At 37.1% G+C, this 9,433-nt stretch overlaps 1 protein-coding gene across 1 annotated transcript in view; it reads right to left on the bottom strand.

The window, feature by feature from the left end:
• Positions 1-705: 705 nt before the first annotated feature.
• Positions 706-9,433, bottom strand: part of ADAT2 (adenosine deaminase tRNA specific 2) — a 10,839-nt gene continuing 2,111 nt past the window's right edge. The window contains exons 3-6 of the mRNA XM_041423699.1: positions 5,410-5,560; positions 4,767-4,873; positions 3,020-3,092; positions 706-2,904 (exon numbers count right to left, since the gene is read on the bottom strand). Coding sequence (XP_041279633.1) covers positions 2,864-2,904; positions 3,020-3,092; positions 4,767-4,873; positions 5,410-5,560 — 372 coding nt within the window. The 3' untranslated portion in view covers positions 706-2,863. The remainder of the gene's footprint in view (positions 2,905-3,019; positions 3,093-4,766; positions 4,874-5,409; positions 5,561-9,433) is intronic.

Here is a 9,433-nt window from a genome sequence, read left to right as displayed (position 1 = left end):
TAAGTTCACTTTCTGATGCAAAGCACTGAAACCAGCCAGCTCATCAGATTATAATTGTCATGGCTTCCTCTTGCCTTCTTTCCAGCCCCTGTGTGAGCTTAGTCACAGAGAGGTTTCTCTGAGCCTGAACTTAGAACCTTCTACCCAGGAGCTCTGTAATTTCTTGTGGATCTCTCAAGTTTGCAAATGTGACTCTAAAACACGATGACAAGGTCAAAAGTCATGGTTAGGAAGAGCTGTGGCACAGCAGGCTGGGACACCTGCTTGAGGCACACCTCTAAGGGCAGTGCACAGGAGGAGCCTCCCGGGCTCCTGCTGCACGGTGGCGTGGCCATTGGCAGGGAGGGAGGAGAGCACTGCCTGGGGAGCAAGGAGCAGCCAGCTGCATGGCTCTGAGGAGTGCCTGGTGTTCACACAGCAGCTGATTTGTTTATTTTATAAAAATACCTGTGTATCTGCATTTGTTCTTACTTGGCTAAGTAGCAGGATTTTCAGGTGAATGGGTTCCATTTTTCTTCCAGTGTAATCTTTCAGCAGTTTGCTCCTCAAGCTAATTATTATGGTAAAATAACACAAAGCCAACCAACCAACCAAAAGAGTCAAAACAAACCCCTCCCCCCATCCAAATCTGCCTCAATACTAGACCATTTTTCTTTTGATTACACATTACAGTAAACAGAAGTATCCTTTATAACCTTTCTGGAAAATGACAGTTTTTATTGTGCTACACTATTTTTCTTCCATGCCTCTATTCCAAGATGCACATTATTAGCCTTGATTGCTCTCAAAAGGAATTTTTATTTTTCTCATCCTCTTCAGCCTCTTTTGGCTTTGCACAAGACTCAAACTGTTTATTAAGTGACAGGTTACCATTGACAAAAAAAATCCTGTTCCAACTTAAGGGTTGAAAAATTGGACAAAGCTTTTAAAATGTGTTTTGTCCTACTACCAGTAATCTTTCTACTTATTTACATGGCTCCTACTGTCACACATGTTCCAATAACAACATCCTTCTTTGAAAGAAGGCAATGGGGAAGGAAAGTGTTCATAGCCCCTTTGAAATAGAAACAATGTTGAGAGATTTAGGTCCTGGTTCAAAACAGAATGAAGGCTCTGATTCCTACTGTCACTGATGTCAGTGATGAGCCAGATGTCTGATGTCTTTAATTTGGACTTCAGTGATTTCTTCAAGGTATAAGAAAATCATGATCCAGCTGAGATGTGAATATATCTATAGTGATAAATTGCCATATTCTATCACAAGCCAAATACCATAAACACAAGCATGCCTGTTTCTTTCCAATAAAGCCATCCCAGTCATTCAAAATGGTCTTTTCCTAAATAGCTTTTCCAGCTTAGCTGTCTGGTTCACAAGCCCTTCGAGCTCTGAGGCAGATTAAATCTACAAACACAGTCATAACTTTTGTTTATGGAATGGCAAGGACTCAAAGATAGCTCTAAGTAATGGTCAGGAGAATAGGACAGGCTACTGACATCAGTTAAAGGGCTTAAGGCAAAAATATAATTTCTAAACTCTGAAAATAGCTATTATGGTAAAAACACTTCTTTCCCATTTAATTTTGTAAACATTAAGTAAAAACATGAAATACAAATTGAAAGTTATTAAGAGCAATGGTGACAAAGTAATGCTTTTAATATTCTCCTTAAAAACATTTCGAAAGTATTTATTTGAAATATCTAAAAAAATTAACTGTATTCAGTTTTTATAGCTACAAAATTTTGAACACTCTTCTGCATAAAATAAACTACTAACAATTTCATCTTTCATGTAAGTATCCACTAAGAGGTACACAATCAAGATTGAACCGTACTTGTATTCTAATTCATTAGTGGAACTTGAAGGCCCTCTTCTGGATTATAAATTACTGCATGGCCAAGCAAAGTACACAGAAATGACAAAGCCAACCAGCACTATGAAAAGATAAGTGTCTCAAATGTATTTTATTCATGTTATTACCAACTTCATTTCCAGGTTTTCACTTGTATTTGCGAATTTTGGTTACTATAATTTAGTACATAATTATTTTTATATATATAATATATATATTATATATATATTTAGTATATAATTTTTAGAATTTAGGAGCTCAGAACAACTTCTTAGTGGATTCTTAAAAATAAAGTATTTCTTATACTGATATTCACAAGAGGAGTAGACAGTCTAAAGAGAGTTGTGGAGAGTTTCTCCACAACTTTGTATGAAGGTGCTGTGCAGCCAAGTGATATTTGTTTATCCTTGTTAAGCAACAGCAGACACAAACAGACACGTGATTGTGTGTATGACCCTGTCTACACAGATATGTGACTTTCAAAAATTACCTTTGAAAATCTAGCTTATGCTAAGGTAGAAAAAAATGAGGAAACATTTGCAATTGTCCTAAGTCTTTAAGGACTGTACAATTCCTTTATATGCCTTTTGAATAAATATACACACACACTGTAAAGGACTTACAAATGTAACCTTCCAAAAGAGTTACTTGCTTGCCTAAGCAAACATTTGCTATTGAAAAGCAAGTTGCTTCTCCACACATAGAAGGAAAAAAATATTCTAGAATGTGATGTACAAAAGCACCATTTTAATGGGTCTGTCTGTAAACAAGTGGACTTGAACCACCAATTTTCCTCTTTCTAATAACAGCCATTTACTCTTTTGTTTTGTCATGATAACAAGAAATCATAAATATAGAAATGCAGGAACAGGTACTAAGTATTCTATTAGTAAAAACTCTGTTGAGAAAATTAAAGATAGTTTGTTTGAACTGCACATTTCAAAAAAGCAGCATGCTGAAGAAACCTTTACATATAATTTTTTGGTAAGCTTCTGTGTCCCACCAGGGTAGGGCTACTGACGACGATCCTTTTTCCGTACTTTGGATTTTGGTGCTGCCAAGAAACAGGAAAGGAAAAGAATCATCAGAAGTGAATTACAGTAATTCCACTGCCAACATTCTTTTAAATTAGGCTGGGATCAAAATGGATGCATTAATGTAAAACCTACCATTGGGATTTTCTTGTCTGTAAAAAGCTTTTAACAATTCCACTGCTTCTTCAGCACGATAGCCAGAAGAGCACTGTTCAAATCAGAATGATGTTAGTGAGCACATCTGAGAATAACGTATTCCATGCTTCACAATAATGCCTTGAGTACAGAATAATTTTAAACAACTGTACTGTCAACTTAGGGGTAAAAAAAAAATCTTCTTTTCAGGTTTAATACCTAATATATTTTAAAAACACTATGTTGTGGCTTAATAGAATAAGTAATTTCCCTAATAACTTAGTAGTAGGTAAAACAAACTTTCTTAGTAAATTATGTAAATTTTTTATGCAATCTACAATTTCTTTCGTATTAATGTGTTTCCAGCCTCCTATACTCCTCAAGCACTTGGAAACATAAGAGATACATCTAGGTATTTGCAGATAAGATTCCTGACAGAAAACACTTATCCAGATATCTATTCTTTATTCCTAACAGTCACCTTTCAGATCTTTTGGGTCCTTCTAAAATACTTTCCTATGCCATGAACACTAATGACAAAGCTTTTAAATGTCACTCACACTAAATAAATCTCCACCTATGCTAGAAAATAAGTATTTACTCCTATACATTCCACAGTTGCCTACAGAAACAAAAGATTCACAGCATCAAGAAACTTCTTTCTGTCTTCTGAATGTATAAAATAATGAAATACCACATGCCAGTGTTAGCAAATGAACACTCTTCCAGTACTGACTACACCAATTAATTCAGATGTTGGTCTCACTGACACACTGACAGAAAGATGCCTAATATGTTTACACTGGAGTACCAAACAGTATTGTTTTCCTGACTAAAATTCTTTGAGCCTTGAGCCTTTAGTGCTTATTTACAATGCTGAAATACTTTATTTGTTTTTGCATTCATTAAATCATTAATGTGAAATGTGGAAGAGAACTCCAGGAATCAGTATCACTGTATAAGGCAAGATCATGTACAGCTGTGAATAATGTAATAAATAAAATACTATAAATACTCTCTACATGTAGGTATAGGCACATAGGTAGTATCATGTTGTAAAGCACCTAGATTTATTTATACACTACCTCCAGTGAATGCTTATCCAGCCTTTCTCACATAACAAAGATGCCTAAATCACCCCAGACACTGTTCAGTCTTTCTGTATCTCTACTATTCAAAAAGTTTCTTAATACCTAAACTGAATTCCCTCTGCTACTGTTGCAGTTCAGATTTATTTTGGGATTTGAACTACACAAAGTAAGTCTAAGCTAATACATTTTACCTCATAAACACACAGACTGAAAACAAAAATACAATCATTTCCAGTGGCTCAGCTAAAACCCAGTAATTTTATAAGTTGCTGTTACTTGATATTTATTGATTATGTGTTTGTACACTCAGCAGCTTAAAATAATTTTCTCTGATCTCTTCCTGTAGAACTTACTGTTCTAAGTATTACATGTATTTTAGATATATTTAATTCTTACCTTGTTCCACAAGCATAATTCTTTCCCTTACCCTTTGACACATCCTTTTAAATAATTTAATACTGTCATCAGGGTTTCCTCAGTTTTCTTTTAGGACCTAACGTTTTTTACATTATTTTCTGATTAGGCCAAGTTTACTTGACTTTGATCATCTTCCATCTGTGTCCTCTTAAAGTGATGCATAACATTCTAAAAGCCTGGTAGCAAAGCCAGTCACAGTACCCTAGCTGGAAAACAAAGCGAAACATTTTACAGCCTACTTCAAATGGGTCTCCTGAGTCCACCATATCATCAGACGAGATGCTCAAAACGGAGCCACAGCCTCCAAATCGCTCATTTCGACAGCCATACACGACACGTGGAATTTATGGGAGTGAGTCAAGGTATTAAGCAAAAAGCAAGCAGGAAGTACAGAAGCCTGATCTAGGCAGTCATCAGATTTCCTAAAATGTGCTTGTACTCTTCAAACTAAATTAGCATGAGCTACAATTCCTCACTCATAAAATCAGAACTTACTTTTGAATGATGTAAGATGTATTGCTGAAGATGCACATCCAGCCTTTGTCAGAAAGGCTGAAGCATGAATCCCAAAGCAGGACATACAAAGACATGGTTTACTGATTGACACAACATTCAAAACTGAACACTGAACTGCACTTAGCTCATTTTACATCCTAACAAACATCTCTGAAATGTTTTTTTAATCTCTAACAGTTGTTTGCCATAACTGCACCATCTCTCTTTCACTCGAGTCCCTTGCTGTTCAGCATGGAGGTGGGTGCAGACCCTCAAACCAGCCCTCCTGGCTTTCCCTGACACTGCCCAGCCTTTCTTTGTGGGCTCACTGTGGAAGGAGCAATGGTTTTACAGAGTTTCCCAGGGTGAGTCAGCATGAAAGGATACTCATCAAGCGCAGAGCAGCTGCACACATGATACAGGGCTCTACAGTTACGTACAGCACCAGCTGCGGAAACACTTCCCTGTAATCCCTCTTGTGTTGCTTGCACCAGTCAAGGACCTGGTCGATTGCCACCATTTCTGCATGTCGAGTAGCCTAGAAGATAAAAATAAGTATTTTCTTAAAAGTTTGCATTTATTCACTTTTGTTATAGAAGTAATATAATGCTCTTTGCTGGTTCAAGTTGCAAAAGAAATTTTACAGCACCCAGACTGCAGAAAAAAATACTCAATCCAAGAAAGAAAATATTTAACCCCAACCTTTTGTGTGTAGCACACAAGATCTACAAGTGACAGTTTTTTCTTCTACTTTTTCCAAGGCAGAAGAGGATGCTCAGAAGTTCTCCTCTCTCAGTAATGGCAGCACAGTGAGGCAAGACATGAAAGATCTGCTTGAGGCCTAAGGGACATGCAAAGCTCACTGGCACAACTGATGTAGCCATAGCCTGCTCTACTTCCAAAAGCAAGAATACAGGCTGGATTACTTTCTCTGGAAATATTAACAAAGTGCTCCTCGCTGGTATCTTTTCCTCTCTCTGACAATATTCCTGTGCTCACAAGGAATGAATACACTGTGAACATGCAACAATTTCAGCATGTTTCTACAACTGCCTGGTGTGCTCTGTACGCACAACATTTTCAGTTTGCCTCAGGTTTAATTCTGCCTGGGGATACATGTACAGTAAGTCCCCATGTAATAGGCTGGGATTTCAGCATATGACTGATTACAAAAAGACAAAGGAATATTAATTTCTCTTTTTTTTATTCAAGATAACTGAATGATTAGTATCTCAATATCTATGGCACAAAAACCTGAACAGAAGTGTCAGTGAACAGACTTTAATAGAAGAGAGAACAAAACAATCAGTAATATCACAGTACCACTCTGAAATGTCTGCAGCACTGCGTTACACCAATGAAATGTCACAGCAAAAATTTCAGAAGTACTAGTTTTGAGAGGACTCTTCAGTTAGACCCTCATGCTTATTTAAATTAAGACTGTTAGATTTTTCCTTCCTTTTATATCTATTCTGAAAAAAGGATGTTTTTGACACAAGCATTAGAGTAAGACTTAATCAATCCAGATTGTATTTGTACTTCTGTTTTGTATGTCCTTATATGACCCCTGATAGCTTCCTCTCAAAACATGAACTTGGGTTAATATTTTAGCACTTTGAAGATCTGTGGTGATAACACTGAGATGCTCTGCAATACATGGTAAAGGACTCATAACTTACTGCTATGTTTAATACTGTTCAAAAACATTTAAAAACTCCTAGAAAGGCCATGCAGCTGCTGCAGGTCCTACCAGCTTCTGCAGTAATAGAAAGACAGCTACACAAACGAGATTACACTAATATGGAACATTACTACACACCTGTGTACCCATATCTCAAAAAAAATGCACTGTTTTGGTCATGTCATGTCCTGAACACACAGGAACATCAGGACAAGTTCACCTCAGGGTGAGAAAGGATTATCCAAGTTACAGAACAGTCTCCACTTAAGAGACTAATTAGACTGTGGCTCTTAAGAGATACAGTCATTAAATTTTCCAAGCTAAGAGGACTACAATAGAGGTTTCTAAAATAATCAAGAAAAATGTGGAAAAATCACAGTTATAACTGTGATTTATTATTTCTCATAACAAGTGAGCACCCAATGAAATTATCAGGCAGCAGATATAAAACAAACAAAAGGAAGTATTGTTTCATAAATTACATAATTATATTGTGAAACTCATTGCCACAGGATGCTATGGAAGCCAAAAACATAAATGAGTTCAAAAAAGGTTTAGACAAATTCATGGAGGATATGTACATGGATAGCTATCAGAAACAATGATCCAGATATAGTCTTGGACTCTGGAAGTCCCTAAGCTATTCACTTTCAGAACTGGAAAGATGTGCAAGGGGAAGGTTTACACTTGTTTCCTGAGCCCCCTCCTTACACAACCTATGAAAAGTCCATCTTAAAGACAAGATAAAAGGGAAAAACTGACCTTCTAGGTCTGTCTTAAGATTTTGTTTTGTATTAAGCTATGACTAGATAGCCTTTTTTGACTTGCTGTGTATAAAGTAACAGACAAGAAGGATTATTGTAAGTTTGAATCACTGACTCAATTCATAAGCTTAACTTGCCAAATATTTCACACTATTTTAAAGCCAAGAAAGCAAAAGCAGGTTAAGAGTAGCAAGGGAAAATGAGAATTGCTACAGAGTGGCAAATGGTATATCAAGGGAAAAAAGCTGACTCAGTGGGGTAAAAGCCTTGACAGTGCCCCAAACTGTGGCAAACATTTCACAGACTGCCCTAAAAAGCTTACTTTCTAAATTTTAGACCATAATTTACAAGTGAGAGTAAAGAGATCCAAAGCTCAAATTTCTCTGTTATTTTGTGGTTTCGCTACACAAACAATACTTCATTTTCAGTTATCCCCTACTGTGCCTGCAAGACACTTGCTACAATGACCCAAACAGACAGAACAAAGAGGAGATGTCTGTGTGCATCAACAAAGCACCTAAGACAGAGAGCATTTTACTGGGAAGTGAATGATTTGATCAGATGTTGGAATAAAGACACCAAAAAACCATTTCTAGATGGGAAGCGTCACATATGCTGTAAGGGAGAAAATTTTCAGGTTGGTCTGAGGCAAGACTGTGAAGAAGCAAGTGTGGGAGCTGCCAGAGGGAACACAGCACTGGCACATCACCAGGCTGTCTAAACCCAATGTCTTACACAGACATTTGCTGCACTGTTGCCCAATGAAGACAAGTAGTGTCACGTCTATTTTGAAATGCTGATGCCTCAGCCATGCTCCTAAAAAAATAAAATAATCCAAACACAGCTGTAGACGAACCCCCTTCTCCCAAAAGCAACTTCTCCCAGAAGAATGCAACGATCAGAAATTTTGCAAATAACTTCCACAGAGTAAGCAGCAGTATTTCTGACATTAATGTGTTCTGCTGTGGACATGGCAGGCAAAAAACCCCCAAACAAACACTAAAACAAAAAAAGCCCCCACAAACAAACAAACCAAAACAAGCAAACTAACAAAACAAAAACAAATATGCAGGGTGGCAAGAGATAGCCTGAAAACACCGGAGTTTTTGGCACCTAAATTTTTTTTTGCCAAAATGAGCAGTTTAGGCACATAATGAAAGAGGGCATAAAGAAGACACTACCTGCTCCTACCTTCAGTCCATTACATCAGAGGATGCAGAGACCTGCTTAAGGAGAAGACAGAATTTATTGAATAAAATTGAAGACAGAAATTATTGAATTATTGAATAAAGGCTCAGAGGCAAGCTGATTCCTGACCAAAGGCAGAATTGCAGAGAAGGACTGAAGATCTAATTGGATAAATGATCACTTCTTCAAAGCAGGAACTAAGTTTTTGTGAAGTTAAAAAGTCAGTATGTTAAAAAGTTGCCAGTCTCATAGCAACGCTTTAGTGCATCAAGGCAGAGTGTTACATGAGTGAAACCTTCAGAGCAAACAGAGTCACTGCAATAAAAACCAGGAAACATAGGTGTCATACAATCCTGACACCTATAGATCCAGAAGAGTCACAGTAGTAAAGCAGGGAAGATAACAAACCTTTAAAAGTAGTGTTAAAAGGGCTAGTCCTTATAAAAGGTAAATTAAACAAAAAGACATTAAGATAGCTGAGACTAAATTAACCTAGAAACTTTATTTGACAAATGTTTTTCTAGGCAAGAGAAACATTAGTCTCTCTGGACATCTCCAGTGCATCTGGCACAGCACAACCTATGAGTGGGGAAAACAGCCTAATGCAAGGAATGTAAGGTGAGCAAGAAAAGAAGAGACATTGCATTGACAGGGGAAATATTTGTCCGGAGGGAACTCATTACCCTAGACACTCAAAGATCATGTGGCTTAAATGTTTTCAGTTGTGTCACTGGCATTAACTAGAAAAACCTCAACAGAAAACAGCCGATGATGTGGT

Source organism: Onychostruthus taczanowskii, unplaced genomic scaffold (genome assembly GCF_017590055.1).
Source record: "Onychostruthus taczanowskii isolate IOZ18803 unplaced genomic scaffold, ASM1759005v1 scaffold8, whole genome shotgun sequence".
Classification (NCBI taxonomy): Eukaryota; Metazoa; Chordata; class Aves; order Passeriformes; family Passeridae; genus Onychostruthus; species Onychostruthus taczanowskii.
Note: the sequence above shows the minus strand (reverse complement) of the source record. Positions and strands in the feature narration are given on the sequence as shown.